The sequence below is a fragment of the Urocampus carinirostris genome, chromosome 3 (genome assembly GCF_059441175.1).
Source record: "Urocampus carinirostris isolate Australia breed hairy pipefish chromosome 3, RoL_Ucar_1.0, whole genome shotgun sequence".
Classification (NCBI taxonomy): Eukaryota; Metazoa; Chordata; class Actinopteri; order Syngnathiformes; family Syngnathidae; genus Urocampus; species Urocampus carinirostris.
Window position 1 is genome coordinate 27,299,510 of NC_142351.1, and position 20,738 is coordinate 27,320,247.

The window sequence follows — 20,738 nt, forward strand, 5'->3', positions numbered from 1 at the left end:
TTTTTAGAGGGCTACCTGGTGCCCAAGGGGACAATATTAGAGACCCCTTTAAAGGAGGCAAGCCCGTCCTGTGTAATGCCTCCACTGCACACTTGAAACATCTATTTTGCAAATGTTTATTAAACACATCAAAGTATTTTCTTTCTTTTGCTCTCCAAGCACTTCATAGGGCATTCTTTCCACTGCAATTGTGACGTCGCGAACCATGCAGGCACTCACCCTTCAGAAGGTCGCCATCACGCAACATATAGCAGTGTTTTGCAACTCAGTCATGAACTGTGTATGAAAGAGTTGTCAAATTTTATGAGAAAACGTGGCTAAATCCTACAGCACGTAAAGATGATTTGACGATACTTCACATGCATCCCTAGCAGCTCCTGCGTCACAAACATTAATTTAGGAATTTTAGTATGTAATAGCAAGCTACACCCAAGCAAATGAACTTTGGTGACTTAAGAAGGGTGGAAACTGTAAATTTCCTCTTGATTATCCTCAAGATTTCTGACTTCTCATTGTCTAGACGATGCCTACTTATTAGCCTTTTGTTTTTCTAAACAAGTCATCAGGATTAGCGTTCTTCAGGTCTTACAAATATGAAAAAACAAAATTCATTCATATGTGTTTCCACTGTGGATCATCACAGTGCATCATGAAATTAAATGTTTTGTATAAACCAGCACTCAGGATATGTTGCAATTCTCTGTAAATTCTTGAGCTTTCCACAGTCCCCTTCAGTAATTGATAAGAGTGGGCTGATTGATCCAAATATCGATATTATCGATACTGAGCGAGTACTTGGATTGGATTGATACTTTCTTCTTGGATTTGATTTCGTACTCCCATTTTAAGGATCACTACAATAAAATTGTTAGTTGGTCGAAAATTATGCTTGCATTATAACTTTTAAATTGGATCCTATCTTGTTGACACTATATTTTTTACAACTGGCTTGATTTTCCAAATGACTTTGTTGTACAGTATTTGTATTTTCGCTACATTGTTCCTTGTTTTGGTTTTGGTCTTTACTTTTTTTCTGAAACAATTGTAATAACAATATTTATATATTTTTTTCCACTGTTAAGTTTGCATTGTATTTATTGAATACAATTACATAAATGTATAGTGTCTATTATATTTACAAACTAACTCAAAGTGTGAAGGGTTCAATTATTAATGATCTTGATATTGATATCGGAGCATTATCAATTGATACTAAACTGTATTTTCTTGCGTCGGATTAATTACCAAAATTTGCAGCATCAATAGATGTCAGTTTTTTGCTATTAACTTCTTTGTATTGTTAAAATGTTTTGCGTGCTATCTAAAAAACAGGAATTTGACATGACTTCTTCTTTATGAAATGCTGAATTTGCGATTCTCAATATATCCAATATTAGCCAAACTGTCCTAGATTCGATGTCTCCATTTAATTTTCTGGTTCTGTTTTACAAGCTTGTAAACTTTTGACATGTTGCCCAACATTGGTTCCGCATCAACAATTGCATAAACCTCAAAAATGTGCTCCACTTTCAGTCTTCCAGTTATCTGCTTGCCACATGATTTTTTTTATAATGAGATTTTTTAGGTTTTGAAATGCTACTAATTTGTAATACCATATTTGATATTTTGGTGAATATAACCCTCAACATTGTCGTTGTGTGACATTCAATTTTCTATTATGTTTGCATGGTCATATGCATAACATGGATGCCACGCAATTGAAGTACAAGTTATGGTGCAGGAATATAGTTTATGTATAGCATAAAAAAAGATCTGTGTTTGGGTTGATATGTGCGACCGAATAACTTTTGCAGACTCACCGCCCCCTTTTTTCCCTGCCACATCGAGTCCACCAGCATCAAATACAACCAGTTGTAGAAAAAAGAACCTCGTTTTAGGGATTGACTATCAAAATAAAAGCATATAAACCTAACCCTTGCGCAACGCGTGCGACACGATTGCGTAAACAATACGGACTGTTTGAAAGAGAAAGAATGTTTTCTTTAATAATTGAACAAACCTGGACAGACAACTCGCTCGCTCATTCACACCTAGGGACAATTTGGACCGGCCAATTAACCTGAAATGCATGTCTTTGAAATGTGGGAGGCAACCGGAGTGCCCGGAGGAAACCTACGCAAGCACGGGGAGAACATACAAACTCCGCACAGAAAGTCCGGTAGCTGGATTTGAACCTCTGGTAGCTGTATTTGAACAGTGTACTTTATATATTACCGTTAATTATGTATCATTATAAATGCTTCAAAGGGGAGTTCAGGTGGGGTTTGGGGGTTATTAAAGCAAAATTAACATTTTAACTTTAAAACTGAAAAACACATATTACAAAAATCCAAATATTTATAAATATTCAAAGTAAAGATTGAATGCAAAACAATTTTAACCTTTTATGTTAAATAAGTTTAAAATCAACAGCAAATAATCCCTGAAAAAATGCATTTAGGCCAATCATGAGAGAAAAATAGCGTCTCGAAGGGAACCGACTCTTGATTGGTGGGTAGCCGGCTCCCATCATCTACTTCCAAGAGATGGTTCATGGTCATTTCGTTCACGATCGACATGAGTCGATTGCCGCCGCATCCACCAATGACAAGTGCACTTGTGGTTGACGCTTTTTCTTCCGACAGATGACTAAATAATGTATTTGTAATTATATAGTAGACGCTATTATGAATAGTGTTAAGATCTGAAAATACATGACGTAAACCACTTGGAGGAGAGAGGAAAACAGCAGCAGGCATGGTGCTGTTGGCATTCTGCAGCCAAAGGCTTAGGCGACACATTCCCCACACGGTTGTCATCATGTGTGCGCGGGGGTTTAAAGGACCAGGGTCGTTATTTTAATGATCAATTAAGAATGCTTGAGACAAAGACTATCTATCCGGCCATTATCTACCCGCTCGAAATCCTTGAAAATGCTTAAATTTCATTGTTGAGTTTTTAAGATGGAAACGTGCTTGAATTTTGGGTGAAGTGCTTGTAAATGCTTGAAATTGTTGCCATGTTTCTAAGCAAATTTTCCTTAAACATTATGCTGAATCTGCTCTCTGGTGGCTTCACTTTGCCATTGCATTTTTTCCCTTGTCATTAATGGCATTGCCATCAGTTTGTTTGGTGTTGTCCTATGAAGTGTCATCACCCCGACAGGTCATTACCAAGAAGACAGGTTCATACTACTCCTAAGCAGGGAACTATGAAACGTATCACTGCAAGGATTACATTTTTTAGGCCATGCAAAACATAACGGTAGCGTTTCCCAGTGGTAAATGTAATGGGAAAGACTTCCTGCAACTGAAAATATATTACTTTCATTTCTCCCAACACCTATATGGAGAGAGATTTGACCAAAAATATTTACACACATATTGTTCAGATCCACAAATATAGTCATGTTTTACTCAATATATAAAAATGCAGTCTTGATAAAACTTGCACATGTGATTCGCAGATATATTTGCGGATCTGTAAAAGACATGGTTCACACCAGATTTTTTCTTTTAACGCTGCTATAGAAATTGAAAATTGGCTCTGAAAGTCTTGAAAAAGTACTTGAATTTAGCCAAGCAAAATGTGTACAAACCCTGTATGTAAGGGAAATTGCAGTCATTAATAAGGGGATCAATTGGCTGTGGTTGACAGGTAACAGTGATAAGTCAAGTCATTTTTCTACTTACTGTTGATTTATAGCGATTTATCGTTTTATTGGGTGTGCAGATTTATGTTAATTTTGCGAGATAAGACAGCCGAGTGATCAAGATTGTGTAGTTTTGCAGGTTTTACTTTGAAAGTAGTTAGCGGAAGTCTTGCATAAAAAGCCGGTGACTTGTTGTGGATATCTGCCTTACCTCACTGAGTTCAGCATCTCGTTCTCTTCAGCGCTCACTGTGCGCGTAGTATGGATCCTTTACGCATAACGTACAATGGCGTCCCTTTTCCTGACACAACCATCTGACGCTTTTAGAAATATGTACATGAGTGTATTCGGTTCTCTACACTAGAGGAAAAAAATCAAAAACAACAAAATGCTCTGTGTTGTTGCAGAACGAAGATAAGCGGACACTCCTTGGGCGCTCTTGTGTGCCGTGCGCGCACACTTTTTTGGACTTCATAATTGAAATAGATATCTCGTTTTCATTTTGGAGCGTTTTTTTGTGGATATTTTCCTTATACGGCCATGGGAGACGCCGTGTTCCTCGACAGGCACAATTCTTACCTCGTAAGTCCAACTATGATTGTACTAAGGTGTATCTGCTGGTTGATGGTGATAATGTGTTGAGGTTCCAGTGCGTTGTGCTATCCGCCCAGAGAACGTGCGTAGGACAAAAGAAGGGGGTGGAAAGTGTATTTTTGTGTGTGTTTGGCAGGTAAATTTAACGGTATCACGCATGCATACGCTACATTGAACACCGTCTTTTTGGTGCACTTGCAAAAAACACTTGTTTTCCAGTGATATTTATTTTCTATAAGTTTGGTACAATAGTGCCGCACTACAGTTTTTTGCAAGTTTGTGTTTTTTTCTGACAAGATGAGGGCAAAACATACACTTAACGGCCAAGGCCAATGAGATCATTTGAAAAGTGCAGAGCGACAGGTTGCTTGCGCAGCTGCTTGGTGTCATTACAACGTGGGAATGGTCTGCAACTACTCACAGAACGCAATTGTGCGTTTTAACTTTTTTGTAAAGGTTCCCAATTGCTTTTGTCTATTGGAGCCTAGCATTTTATTATTTTAGACAATCCAACAAGGTACAAAGAGGTAATTTTTCATAAATTTAGGACTACAAGCTGCTCATTTTTTGCTACATTTTACAACACTGTGGCTCATTCTTTTTTTCATGGTGGCACCGAGGAAAACAGCGAGCTGCTCTTCTCCACAATGCATGCAGTCGAAATACTAACCGGTGCGGTCATGTCTGGAAACATTTATGACGCCCTTTGAGAGTAATTAGGCCATGTCATGCCAACATTGTTCTCACAATACATAACAGTTCATAGCTCATAGGGGCTTGAGGGGCACTACTTTCAGTGGTGTGTCTTGGGCAAATACAGCCTGGGGTTGTCCATCCCTCTCCAGGCTGTTTCTTTTGGGTAGGGGTTTGCTCCCCCACATCAAAAAGATCGTACTGGTTTCCACGGGCACCAGTAGCAGGATAATCCTCCTGATCTGACTCAGATACAACACCTTCATTGTCTGGTCACTGTTGTTTTTTTGGTGTAAAGCGTCATCCCCTTCTCCAGAGATGAGCCGGACCTCAGCATTGACGGGCAGCAGCGTGTGACAATACTGATCCTGGGGAAATACTATTTTGCACCGAAATAATAAGTATCAAATGATTATCAGATTGTACAATACACATTGGATCATGTGGTGCTTTGTACAGTATTGAAAACTTCCATCCGAATTGAACAGCACTATATATAAAAAACGCTACAGTTCTCTTTCTGTATTATCAGCGTCAGTTTGCTGAAGTTTCCTCTAATCCTTTGGGTACGTCAACAATAGGATATGATTTGGTCCTTTACCGCGGCAACCACCAACCAATAACAACAACACAAAATTACACGGCTGTGTTGCAATCTGGCACTATTGGCCTGTTGCCTTCGTCTAAAATGTAGGACTCACATTTTACGCTACACATCTCTCATTTGCGTTTCCTTTCGGAGCAGTGGTAAAAATGTTGTGCTCGTCTTTGCAATCACCATTTTAAACGGTCACATTATCTGAAAATACGCGACACAAACAACTCGGAGCTAAACACAAAACCGGGCAGATAAAAGCAGCGACAGGTGAACTGGGGCACGGCGCTGTTGTAATTCTGCGGCAAAAGGCGTCAACGCCAAATTCCCTACATGGTTGCCGCCACGTCTGCGCCAGGCTTAAAATATAAGAAATGAACGTGAATGAGCTCATTGTCATGGCTGTTTAAGCCTGTAGTCAAGTCAAGTTACATTTATAGCCCCTAATCACAAAAATGTCTCAAAGGACTGCACAGGATTACAAACACACCATCGCCTGATCTTAAAACAACATGCGGGCAAGGAAAAACTCAAAACCTCAGCGTGAGGAAAAAAGAAACTTTGAGAAGGGGCCTCACAAGTGGTAATCCCTCTTCCAGGATGACCAGGGTGGAATAGATTTAGCACTGAGTCACAGTACACATCACATATTAAACATCAATAAAAAAGAACAAATAGAGAACATGTTGAAATTTGTCCGTAAAGTGCAAGACAGCAACGACGCCTCTAGCCTGTAAACTAGTCCAAAAAGTTCATAACAGCAACGGCCGGTAGCTTTAAATCTTGTTCAACTTGTGCAAGGACAATCGATTTTCGTTCTTAAATTTGAGCATGCGACTTCTAGTCAGGTGGTATCATAACACATGTTGACGATTCTTTACAATATAAAACGTACTATGCTTTTTTGTAGTAATATGATATATTCTTGCAGTGTATTGCTTGAGTGAAGATTAACCAGAAGAATCACTTGAGACATTTAGGTCAAAATTGAGAGCAAACAAATGTAGCAAAACATGAAACACTGCAGCTCATCACAGTACAGTTTATCCATCTTGGCAGTGAACGTAAAATTTTACCAACTATTCAATTGGGAACAGATTACATGTTTTTCTTTTTTTTAAAAGCAACATGTGTTGTTTTTATGGGGGAGTTGAAGGGGGGCATAAAGTATAGCAGTAACATTTTGATTAGGTTGAGTTGTCATGCTGTAAAAACACCACTCGCCTTTGTTATTGCTTTGGTTTCGCCCGGAAGATGTCGTGTAAATGCCACTGGAGTTTGTATTTATTCAACTTATGCTGAACGTCACTGGATAGTAAACTAATGCCGCCGACCCATTAAAAAAAAAAAAAAAAAAACTATAGTAAAAGTATATTGTATTCATTAATACAATGAATATTTAAAACACAACTACTGTGTATCTATTATATTTTAAAAATAAAGTTTATTCTATTTGTGCTCATTGGTAATGTACAATTACAAATTAAAACATTTGTGATTAAGCCACTGAAATCAAATGTTTAGTTCCATTTGTAAAGCTAATTGAAGATAACTATGTTGGAGCAATATTTGTGAGGATTAATGTATTACATGTGAGTTTACACAGCTTTCGGGAGCTCACAATTAAATTAGGTGTGAGATTCAATTACAACATTATTATTGATGCTATTTCTTCAATATGTTTTTCCATCACTAATATTTAACTCCTTGTTGTGTCTAATAACTGTGCTTTAGTAAAAGGCAAAACATTGATGTAATTAATAAGGAAGCAAATGTTTATTTAACACTGGAGACTCAAGCAAACTGGAGAGTCACAAAATAGCACACATTGAAGTGCAACTGATGACTTCAGTCGCTAAAGCCTAAAAGTCATTTTCTGCTTTTTATTTAGTTTAAAAAATAGAATGATAACCTGAATTTGGGTACTTAACTGTTTAATTTCTTGTCTATTATAGAACAGACCTAAAGCTTGTGTAAACTATTGCAAAGGCACTCAGGTGCTACTTTTTGATTTTGTAATTTTAATCGAGGTTTTAACATTTAATTTCTAATCACTGGTAATAATCAAGTGTAGTGTAGTAGCAAATGTTGCGGTTCAGAGAGACATGTTTGTGAGTGTAATCGTATTGCCCTAAACAGCACGTTTGAGATTTATATCGTTAGTCAAATGACGTCAGTTTGGTATTGCCTACCGGGGACCACCATTTTTTATGAAGATGGCAGATTTTGATGTTTTTCCTTAAATATTTTCCAGTTGATGAATTGTAGACATAAAAAACGGTGCAATGGGAACTTTGCTTTCAGAGTAGCTCTTGGTAATGCGACATTTTGTGGATGTATTTAAAACCGGATTAGCTGAGCATTGTTCTATGGGCCGGGTTAAATCAGCTGGTGGGCCTGATACGGCCCACAGGCCGCATTTTTGATACCTTTTAATTTAACACCTCTAGCAGAACTTTTAAAAAGCTATACTTTTTAGGTACACACTTGACATGATTTGACCTGTGATATATGATATTTTGGTAAAAGTAACTACTGTATTGTAGCTAAATGTAATGTAGTAAGATGAACATTTCCATTATCTTCGCACAGCACATCTAGTAGAAAAAGTAGAGTGTGGTAAAACAACTTACAAGTTTTTCTTTCTCCAAAAATGAACTCACAACTAATTCATATGAATAGTTATTTGCCAATTCTTTGCATGAATACATGAAAATATTCCCCACTGTGGCTGCAGTCAGAATGGATATGAATACAGAGTTGGTCTATTTTCACAAGTTCTGCTTTTTCTGGGAAAACACTTTATATCATATTTTGTCTTTGAGTTTGATTTTCATTGATCTTCAGAGTGCACCCATAATGGAATGTTGTGAACAGTTGATTTCCGCATACATTTCAATAGGCCACAGACGGATTCACTTTAAGTTAATTCATGTCTTTTTCAAATCACGGATGCATTTGATATGCTGCCCTTTGTTGACTAGCTACACAAAGTGACCCCCCTTTACGGCCTCTATAGATCTGGTTAATTGTTTCAAGCCAAAAAAGAATGGCATTTATTACCTTTCTTTTATCTTTCTTCCTTTTTTGTTGGATAAATGCTTGGCCAATAATGCTTATAGTCGCCAGGAACTCATTAACGCAGTCTGAGACTTGAATTCTACTTTTCAAGGAATAACATGCTCAGGTACAGTTTTTTTTTCCTAGGGCCCTCAGCATTCTCAAGACTCTCAAGCCTGTGAAAACTATATATCTTGTCCACACATAGAAACGAATGGGTATTCAAATCTTATTTATTGACTTTTTGGGGAAATTTTGTTGTTGCTAAATGCCATTGCACTAATTTTCATTGTACCACGTTCATGATGCATTTACAACTTAGGTCAGTCTCCAAATATTTACTTGTAAATATTTCTGCCTATTTATCCTGACACATCTTATTTTTCTCTTTTGAATATTTATTACATGTTTATCCTGGAGTGTCATTTCTAATCTGATTGTAAACATGGTTCACTACGTTTTTATCAATGTGTCAAGGTTGCCATGGCGCCCAATTGGCCACGCCGTGTGCCGCCAGCTTCTGTCACGGTTGCCATGGCGCCCAATTGGCCCTGCCCGTGGGCGCCAGCTGGAGCTTGTTGACAGATTGGCTCCCTGTCAGTATTTAAACTCTGTCCAGTCAACCCCATTTGTCGGTCTGTCTGCAAATCTCTGTTTTTACACAGCAAGCCCTTTTTTTTCCTGTCCTGTGTTTTTTTTCTCTTGTTTTTCTCCCGCTACGATCTGTTTGATTTCGACTTTTTCCGTTACCGACACCGCCATCGCTCGCCATGGAAGTCCCACTTCCGCGGCTGAGCAACCTACTCCCCGCGACCAACGATCTCTGGATCGAGTGTGCGCTCCTTTCTCTTTTCCCCAATAAAACTGTGAGTAACGTTACGCGAGTGGGTCCTGTTTCCTGTTCTGGTCCTGACACAATGACAATAAAGACAAATCTAACAATAACGTACTAGTGCACAGTACACATTACTTACTACCTACCTACTGATATTCAATTAAAGAGGTAGCTGTAAGCAAAAGACCCCCAGAAAAGTATTTCTGCATGGCGGTAAATCTTCTCCTTCAGAAGTCAATAAATATTTTGGTCTGTGGTTTACCGGAGCGGAGTACCCTTGGACCAAATGAATGTGCGTGGGATGATACGTACCAGTACCTCATTTGCTTCCCAGTCTCGAACTGCCATTCCCTGACCATGATGTAGGAGCCTTTTTGTTATGCATGTATTTCAGAACTAAGTGTTGTGTTTAAAGAAATTCTGAAAAAGAGAAAACCGTTCAAACTATGGTTGACGTTCCAAATGAACTAATACATTTGTAGGTAATTACTCACATCGTAACCCTGGCAGGGGCATTAGGACCTCGGTGCTAAGAAGGCAAGGAAGCAGGATAATGGATGCAAAGAAGGGTTAACAATTTTAAATTAATGCCAAGGAGCAATTTATCAGAGTGGTTGGCACTCGCACACTGATTGACTGTTGCCATCGCATCAGGAAAAGTTTTTTAGATTACAACCTTCCTAGGCAACAGAATATAAATTGCTGTTATGGATTTACTTAGAGAATATCAGCCACATTTTTTCTTTACAGTAAAATAAGCAATGCATCCCCATCTGCTAGTTTCAACTTAATAACTTACTTCAGTGGTGCCAAGGCCGAATAAGAATATTTGCTAGAAAAAGCGAAAGCCGGTACAATGAAATGTTCTTTTAAAAAATTAAAATGACGAATGTAGCTTCCATCCATCCACCCTGCACCGCTTATGGGTCACAGGGGTGCTGGAGCCCATCTCAGCCATCCTCAGGCAGTGGGCAGGGGACACCCTCAACTGGTTGCCAGCCAGTCGCAGGGCACACAGGGACATATAACTCACTCTGGAGGAAAACCCACGGGGGAGAACATGCAAACTCCACAAGTCAAGTCACATTTATTTATATAGCCCTTAATAACAAAAATGTCTCAAAGGACTGCACAGGATTACAATTACACAATTACCTGATCTTAAACTAACATGCGGCAAGGAACAACTCAAAACCTCAGCGTGAGGAAAAAGAGAAACCTTGAGAAAGGACCTCACAAGTGGTAATCCCCCTTCCAGGATGACCAGGGTGAATCACAAATAGCATTACTATACACAATCATAGTAAACGCTAGGTAACACAGGGGAGGCTTTAGCTGGACTTGAACCCTGAACCTCCACACTGTGGGACTGCGCGCTAACCACCCATCAGCCGTGCCGCCCTAGTACGTAGTTTAGTGAAACTATTTGAACCTTCTGAAAACTAAACTAATGATGAGCATAATTGTCAAAACAAAGATCGACTTCAAATATATTTGCAAGTTCCTTTAACAACAGACTTTTATGCAACTTAAAATCTAAGAAAAATGTCATGTTACTTGGACGCACTGCAGCAAGTAGCTAGCCAATCATATTGAAGATCAGATGTACATGTTATTCATGTTCTTTTTGCCTGCCTGTCTCTTGTGCATTATCATTGCATTATGGGAAATGCAGTATATGTGCATGTAAAAGATCTGTGGGCCGGTTCTATTATTTACTTAAGATCATCTCCATTGGCCTAGACTTTGACATATGTGACTAACATTACAATTGATTAGGCCTTAAATAAAAACGAATAGTCATCAAGCAAAAATCACATCACCAAACTAAAAAAAAACGGCGAATTGCAGTTTGTTTTTAAAGCCAAAGTAACTGTGATCTCAGTTTAAGTCAACAGCATACGGCAAAATAGATGTCAACTTCCGGTTTATTTATTTTAATGCAACGGGACTTCGGCGAGTGGAGTCAATCTAGCACGCTGTGATGCGATTCCAAAGCAGAGTAGAGATGTTCATTTTATAGTAATTCTTAGGTTAATGAAATGTACACTACTTGGTGTATTTTTTGACAGAGTGAGAATATTTTAGGCTTTGAGAGTAATGCTTTAGAACGGTGACTGGAAGTTAGCACCCATACCAGTTGTAAAAGCGAAAATGTGCGGATATTTCACTTAAGTCCCTTTTTGTTTTTAGATGTCTTTAGTCTACCTACTTTCTATATTGAAAAATGTCTCAATATTAGATGAAATATGCTTGCAAATGTTCTACTCTATATATTTTTGGTATTCAATAAACATTTAAAAATAGTATTGCCATTCTACATGCACAACACACAAGGAAGTCAAAACTCTTGCTAGTTGTAGTCTGTTGGGATGTGTACAAGAGCTGCATCGAGGCATGCAGGTGTTGACAAAGTTCCACGAAATCCAAGGCGGAATAGATAAGCAACCTTTTGTTGCGAGAGCACAAACCAATCTCAGATCACTTTAAACACATGCACAATAGATGTCAATGCAGCAGTCCTGATTACTGTGGTTCAGGAGGAACTAAAAAACATCAAATGATGACCATAACATCAATGCTGAAGCATAAGTCACATGCCATACGTGGTGTCTTGTTGTTACATAAGGACAGCACAGGAAAGCATGCAGTTCTGGAAGTGCACCCAGTTGTGGGTATTCATCCATTATATAACAACAACTATGTTACTATTACCAACTGTAGAAACATAAATAATATGGTTTGACCGAAGCCAGAAGAGTGGGTGCATGTGACCTGCAATTTTCTTATTGGGTTGGAAAGTTTGATAACATTTTAAACATTCATAGCAATCACAGTAAATTTAATCATTAATAACAGTAATAGGGCAGCACGGCGGCGCAGTGGTTAGCACATGTAAGGCACAGTTCGAGTCATGGGAACCTCCTGCGGGGGTTCAAATCCAGCTCCAGACTTCCTGTGCGGAGTTTGTATGTTCTCCCCGTGGTTGCGTGGGTTTCCTCCAGGCACTCCGGTTTCCTCCCACATTCCAAAAACATGCATTTCAGGTGAATTGGCCGATCCAAATTGTCCCTAGGTGTGAATGAGCGAGTGAGTTGTCTGTCCCCGTGTGCCCTGCGATTGGCTGGCAACCAGTTCAGGGTGTCCCCTGCCCACTGACCGATGATTGCTGGGATGGGCTCCAGCACCCCCGCAACCCTACTGAGGATAAGCGGTGCAGCTAATGAGATGAGATGATAACAGTAATAATCAATTTATTTAATAATGATAACAGGAACAAAGGATGAAACAAATAGCTAATGCTAATCTATATCAGACTGCAGAGTGTCTATGTGTGATAAAAAGGGTTGCCGTGTCTTGTGGAAGGCCTCGAAAGAACCTTTAGGGAAGAAGCTTATTTTGATTAGTATTTTCCTGTCAACCTTGTGTGTAGCCTCGACTGAATCATTAGATAGATAGATAGACAGACAGATACTCTATTCATCTCCTTAGGGAAATTCACACTTCCAGCAGTATCCTTTTGTTGTTTATTAATAGATTAACAGGATGGCCTCAGGGTGCTGTGTTGTAGTTAGCAACAGCGGAGTGGATGACATCACACGCTAGTCCAAAAGTTCGATGTCCCTGCTGCAGATGGAAATCTTTGTGCCCAGGGTTACACCACCTCGTGTTCACGTAGATGGCGAGTCCACCTCCTCTCCGCTTCGTTATTATTGTGCTGATTGGAAAAAGCTCCGTAGCCTATGTGTTTTTTGACTGGGAAGAAAGATCTAACATTTGCTTCCTTCTGAAAAGTTTCATGTAATACTTCATCATTATTATGACTATATAAGATTTTAGTTAAGTGGTTGATAAATGTATAGTTTAGTAGACAGAGAACCACCAATTAATTTTAACTTTCAAGGAGAACAGGAACGGACTCAACAGAAACTGCAAACTGCATACTAGTCTAAATAACGAAAAACCCTACCATCCTATCCTATCCTATTGCACGTTTCCAATTTTATAAAACGGAATATACTTATAAAATGCTGTGGGCACTTTAATATCCATTTCCTTCAAATGCCTCCTTAAATGACGGGTAGTTTGAGCTTCTCATTCTTTTGACTTGACCTAAACATTAAGTTTGGTCACATTTAATCAGATATGATACACACATATTATTCAGTATTAAGCGTGGGCAGATCGATCCATATAAAGATATTATCGATACTGAGCGAGTACTTGGATTGAAATCAATACTAATGTCTTAAAATCATTACTGTTTGCCATTTTAGATATTGTTACAGTAATGTTTTGGTGTGTGATACGATTATACATACGTTGTAACTTTCAAATTTGATCCAACTGAGGTTACACTTTACTTGCTGATTTTATTTTCAAAATATTGTTTAATGAATGGTACCGTAATATTTCCGGGCTATAAGGTGCAACTGATAATAAGACGCACCTCAAAAATACCTTTTTGTAAAAGACTTATTTTCATATAAAAGCCACATTGAACTAGGAAATACACATTAAATTAAAACCGAACATAACAACACGTATTTCGTTAAACATACATATTGGTAAAGAGAATGGATTCATTCATAAATGGTTACCGTATGTAGAAGCATTTTGTTATAATTATGCATTGCCAAATTTATTGTCTGTATAAAGGCACACTGGGTTGTAAAGAGTCCTTTATAATTTTTTTTTTTTTCCGAGTGCGCCTTATAGTTTTAAAAGTACGGTATTTTAGTTGTCTTGTCAACATTGTTATACAGTATTTATAATTAAGTTACTGCTTGTTGTTTGTAGCTGCTTTTTTGGTTTAACTTTCTTGATTTTCGTACCTCAACGGTTGTTGATGTTGAAGTGTTCTAATTTTTTTCTACTGTTAAAGGTGTTTACATATTTGTTTACACTATTTGCACTTTGACTTCAATTTCAAAATATTGTGACATGGAAGGTACTATTTTGTTATATTCATATTTCCGTTAAATTGATACTTTTTTGGTTTGACTTGATGAGGGAATGGTAACCTTTTTGACCCAAGGAGCCATACAAGTAAAGGTACTTTTTTTTGAGAGAGAGAGAGACAGACAATATATTTTAAGACAAAATTCAACAAATCTGCCAAACCCGCTCTGTAGACAAAAGTTAATGATTCAGCGCGTATTATTTCACCGTGTTCTATTTGTTGGTTTCATGAAATCAATGGAATAATAATACTGTCAGAGCCTGTGTCCCATATCAATATAAATATACCACTTCAAATTTGACTCCCTCCCGCAGAAAAGAGTGTTAAGGCTCATTTTGTGTGTCATTTATGTCCTAAATAATGGTTTCAAAACAATGTGCAAGCAAAATTATTTTGTAGAAATGTCACAAAATACTGCAAACAAGATATTTACCTTCAGTGCAGGCGGCGCTGGGCAAAGGAGAAAGAGTGCACGCATCTTGTCCTAACCCAATCAAATTGCTCAAGGTGCTTTACTAGAGCTTCTGGATAAAACCTTTGTTTTGGGGTAAAGTTTATTCTGTGAGTTTTTTTATAAAGCATCTTAACAGTGAACCTTAAATTGTTTAATGATCTTCCATATATAGGATTATTTGGCAATTTCTAGCCAAAACAGTCTGTGGGTGTGACACATTGACTGTAAACTGTAGTTAAAATTCTGTCCTATTTATACTGGACCGAACCTTAATAAGCTTGTTATTGTTTCACCTTCACATGTACAGAAAAATTGTATCATTATAAATCTGTACACGGTTCATTTTTATCCCTTAGTCATGTGTACTAATGAAAAGAGCCATATATTGCTCGCGAGCCATAGTTCCTAACCCATACCCTTGACTTTTGTTTTGAATCAGTTGTAATATATATATATATATATATATATATATATATATATATATTTTACTGTTAAGTTTGCATTGTAGTTTTTTTTTTTTAAATAGACCATTTTAGTCTGGTTTTATCGTAATTATAAACTAATTCAAAGGAAGGGGCTCAATTCTTCAAAAGATTTCCAAAGAAAAAGGTATCGGATCGGTATTGATCAATACTACTCTGTACTTTCTTGGATTGGATTGAAACCGAAAATGCTTGTATCTCTGACTTTTACTGCACAGCAAAAGTTGTGAAGTGTTGAAAATTGCTCACGCTATAGAGAACACACAACAAGATCAATGGCCCTGCTTCATGTACGTGCCTGGGACACTAGTGTAATTTGGAGTCTGTCTTTTGTCACAAGGCAAAAACACAAAATACCTTCTCTTCCTTTGGCGTTTGTGTTTTTAAAAGCCCCCAAATTCCTCCCTTTGTAGCCCATTTTCATCCCGCGTTGACGTCACCCATTTTACTTTGCTGCGTCTTGTCTTAAGCTTGATGACACCTGAGTCCCTCTTCTCTCTGGGCCAAATATTATTACGTGCCTGTTGCCTGTCGAGTTGCTGATGTGTTTATTTTACTGCAGCCGCTCCTAGGGCAAACACCCTCGGCAAAAAAGAAAAAAAGAGAAAAAACTTCAGGTCGTACTGTTGTTTGCCATAAGAAGGTCAAATCGATATTTTTCCTTTGTAGTCAAACTAAAAAATAAAGGCACTGTATGTATCTGATCAGGAGCTAAAAAACAAAAGTTGCATCGTATTCTTCTACACTAAAAACCAGCATTGTCTTCTTTGATGTCAAAACCAAGTGACTTCTTGTACATTAAAACTGGTATTGTCTCCTTCTTTTATTAAAAAAACGAGCAGCTTCTTCTACACGTGGCATGTCAAACTTTGGCTTTGGGCCTGGATCCAGACTTCATGTTCTCAGGTGGGCCGGATCAGTAGAAAACAAGTCAACGCCAAATATTTATTGTATTTCTGTACTTCACTTTATCATTCGGCCTACATTTGTGGCCTACCCTACAAGTTCTAATCACGGATTATAAGCAATCTTTTATAAGTACAACACATTCATTGGCATTTCATTTTTTTATTTTAACCGCACTCTCACTCTGTCAAAACCACCACAAACATAAACAAACTCAATTTGGAGTTATGAATAAAAATATGCTGGCCTCAGTTCGTCACACTGCCACTAAGTAAATAATAAAAGAAAAATACAAAATACAAGTTTTTAGCAGTTAAGATCCGACGAGTCAGGTACGGCCCACGGGCCGCATGCCTGAACTAGAAAAATCCATATTAAACTGCTTCATTTTGTTTTATTTTTTAAAATTCTTTATTCTATGCATACAAAGCTTTGCCAAAACCAGGTAAAGTTTTTATACATAAACAACTGTTCTTGTTTTCTTCTATTCCCAAAACAACAGCTTCCTCTACACTAAAATTAACATTGTACTTGAGGAATCTTTTAGACCAAATGGTCTCTGTTCTAGACCTAGAATCTGGTTTCTACCTAAATCGAAATGGAAGAGTCTGACAAACAGAAGCATACCTACCAACACTAGTCAAGTCAAGTCAAGTCATTTTTATTTGTATAGCCCTTAATCACAAATAGTCTCAAAGGGCTTCACAAGTTATTACATAAAAGAAGTTCAGGTTATTCATATGCTATAGAGTAGAAGTGAGTTTTAAGCTTAGACTTAAACATGTCCACTGAGGCAGCAGATCGGATCTCAGGGGGAAGAGCATTCCACAACACCGGTGCCCGGATGGAGAACGCTCTCGAACCAGCGGAACACTTCTTGGCTCTTGGGATCACCAGGAGACCGGCGCTCTCAGAACGAAGGCTGCGGGCCAGGACATAGGGGGAAATCAGATCTGAAAGATATGAGGGGGAAAGTCCATGTATGATTTTGTATAGTAATAGGAGAACCTTAAAATTGCATCTTAGGCTAACAGGGAGTCAATGCAGGTTAGCCAAAATTGGGGTGATGTGATCGTACTTTTTTGTCCTAGTTAAAAGCCTCTCTGCAGCATTTTGTACCAGCTGAAGACTCTTGAGTCTGGTCATCAGAAGACCGGAAAGTAGTGCATTACAGTAATCGAGACGGGAGGTAACAAACGCGTGAATTATGATTTCCGCATCCGACTGAGAAAGTTTAGGACAAAATTATAGCAATGTTACGAAGATGGAAGAAAGCGGTTCTAGTAATTTTCTTCACATGTGTTTGAAAGGACAGATCGGGGTCAAATATGACACCTAAATTTTTAAGTGAGTCGCTTTGTGTGATGTGGCAATTGTCGATGTTCACAGCGGTTTTAGAGAATAAGTCACGGGACTTAGATGGACCAATAACTAACATTTCAGTCTTTTCAGAGTTAAGACGCAGGAAATTGAGTGACATCCACTCTTGAGGCAGGCCTCCAAATTTCCACAGTTTAGTGTGGCAGATTCCTCCATCGGGAGATAGTTGAGTGTCATCTGCGTAGCAATGGAAACTGATATTATACTTGCGAATAATAACACCTAGTGGAAGATTATAAATGCTGAAGAGAAGGGTGCCAAGCACTGAACCCTGCGGAACACCACAGGTAACACTGAAGGGCTCAGATGTCAATTCGCCATATTTAACGCAGTGTGTCCTATCTGAGAGGTAGGATCTGAACCATAAGAGGACGTTTCCTGAGAGACCAATACATTTTTCCAACCGTTCTAGCAAGATATTATGGTCCACTGTGTCAAATGCAGCACTAAGGTCCAGCAGCAGCAAAAGTGATGATGCGCCAGAGTCTATTGCCCGTAGGAGATCATTGGTTACCTTAGGACCCGGTCACACAGCCGTTTGCGGCTGAATCACGTCCAGAGATTTCTGCCTGTGAGGCGGACGCTATTGGACGCTTTGAGATCGCCATACAGACGAGATACAGCAGTGCTTAACACGCGGTCGGAAATTCGCGCGCGGGTGGCAGTGCGAACAAGTTTTGCGCTGCTCAATTCTTTAGAGCGCGGGTACACAGCCTTTCACAGGCGTATCTCATGCCATGAGGCTCTTTAACTCCACCCAGCAGAGTAAAGGCCCACATTAAACCACACCACCTACATTGGATATTACCGAATCTTACTGCAATATGTATTCTGTGTAGCACTATTAGTTACTTTATATAACACGCTACAGTGGGCATTTGCACGTCACACTGGGTATTTGTATATTGTATTCTTTTGGCTTTATTATTGTACTGTTCTCAGCTCAGGGATGCTGCTGGAATGTGAATTTCCCTTCGGGGATGAATAAAGTATCTATCTATCTATCTATCTATCTATCTATCTATCTATCTATCTATCTATCTATCTATCTATCTATCTATCTATCTATCTATCTATCTATCTATCTATCTATCTATCTATCTATCTATCTATCTATCTATCTATCTATCTATCTATCTATCTATCTATCTATCTATCTATCTATCTATCTATCTATCTATCTATCTATCTATCTATCTATCTATCTATCTATCTATCTATCTATCTATCTATCTATCTATCTATCTATCTATCTGAACCACGGCCAGAAATTTCTGGCCGTGAAGCAGACGCTGTTGAGCGCTGTTGGACGCTTTGAGACCGCCATATAGACGAGATACAGCAGTGCTTTACTCGCGGTCGGAAATTCACACGCGGTTGGCCGCGCGAAAAAGTTTTGAGCTGCTCAAAACTTTGAGCACGTGTTAACCGCGGGCGGCACACGAGGTAATGACGCGGAAATGATGCGGAACGACGTGCTCTGGCCGCGGCCAGGGCGTGGTTACACATGGGTAGGACGGGAAATTTCAGCGGGTCATCGTGGGTGGAGCATGGTCATAGCATGTTCTGCGCCTGTATCGCGGTGTTATTACGTGAAATTAGCGTGTTACGCGTGTGACGGTCAAACGCCTTTCTCCGCGTATATATTGCGTAGGAGTCGGATTTGGGCACAACACCGGCTCGGGAGCTTTTATACCCGTGGTCCACACGAGAAAATGACGCGGAAATGACGCGATGAGGAAGCGGAACAGTCGCCGGCGTCTGTTTTGCGGGAATACCACCGATAAACAGCGGGTTGGCCAATTTTGCGCATTTTCCATCGCGGGCAACCAGGGGCAAAAAAAAAAAAAAACGCAAAATTTTAGCCGTGATTCAGCCGCAAACGGCTGTGTGACCGGCCCCTTAATCAGAGCTGTCTCAGTAGAGTGGTTAGCCCTGAATCCTGATTGCATTGATTCAAAGAGATTGTTCTCGGACATGAAATCATTCAGCTGCTGTGCCACTACTTTTTCAAGTATTTTAGAAAAAAACGGTAGGTTTGACACAGGTCTATAATTACTACAGATTTACGAATTAGACTACTGCTTTCATCCCCTTATAAACGCCTATCGATTTTTTTAAAACAAAAAAAAAATCTTGACTTAAAGCTTCTATTTTATTTGCTTTGTTTTGAAGCGAGACTAAGTATTTGTGCGTGAATAAACCGCTCGAACGATTACAATAGTGTTATGTTTTGGTAAGTTTGCCACTTACATACGTTTTCAAACAAGTACATGTTGTTGTTGTTTTTTTTTTTAATATTCTGGAAACGGATTGCGTTTGGTGCGTGGAAAGATTGTCTTTTTTCTTGTTAACATAAAAATGCCAATGACATTTTCTTTGCAATCCCAGAATAAGTTTAAAAACTAGTATTCAAGAAAGATAAAATCAAATATGTATATACAAAAAGACTATGTAAATATAGTCTGTTGTATATGTTGATCATGGGGAAGTTGGTGAGCGTTCCATAGTCATCATTTGAAGCACGTCATGACGTTTTTCTCACCAGAACCTGTTGAGCCGTGCTTGTTTTATTATCAACAACCAAAAACAAGTCCGGCCTCCTTGAAATTTGTCTTTTTATGGAGTTGGAGGAAGGCTGCAGGAGAAAGCAGGGGTGGGTGTAGGGTAGATGAGGGCAAAAAAGAAAAAGAAAAAACAGAACAGGGATGCACAGACGAGAGCGTTCTCAAGAGGATTTGTATGTCTGAGCCCGGTTTGAGGAAAATGTTCTTGCCGGTTCGTCAGATTGAGAACTAACTTAGCTATTCTCTAAACAGTAGCAGTGTGTATTATTTAGACATGAAAATCTCTCACCTTCAGGAGAAATTCAACGTTTTAAAGTGCTAAGGGTGACATGCGTGAATCGTATAGATCAGAGGAGAAAATAATTGAGGTTGGGGTGTGTGGGGTTGTGTTATGAGGTTTCCCAGAGTGAATTGGGTTTTTGAGGAGGTGTGTTTGCATTTAAAATGAGTGTAGTTTGCGCAGGCAGGAGTACTGTGTTTATTCAAGTGTAGCGCACATTAGAATTCATATCATTCATATCGACACCCATAGTAACTTTCAAGATTTTCTTTCTAAA

General features: G+C 38.8%; 1 protein-coding gene across 2 annotated transcripts in view; it reads left to right on the top strand.

The window, feature by feature from the left end:
- Positions 1-20,738, top strand: part of LOC148369337 (rho GTPase-activating protein 6-like) — a 109,626-nt gene that overhangs the window by 34,908 nt on the left and 53,980 nt on the right. The window contains exon 1 of one of the 2 annotated variants that reach the window (XM_088331318.1): positions 3,918-4,234. The exons of the other annotated variant lie outside the window; for it this stretch is intronic. Coding sequence (XP_088187444.1) covers positions 4,193-4,234 — 42 coding nt within the window. The 5' untranslated portion in view covers positions 3,918-4,192. Of the gene's footprint in view, positions 1-3,917; positions 4,235-20,738 lie in introns of those variants that run through there. 2 annotated transcript variants of the gene reach the window in all.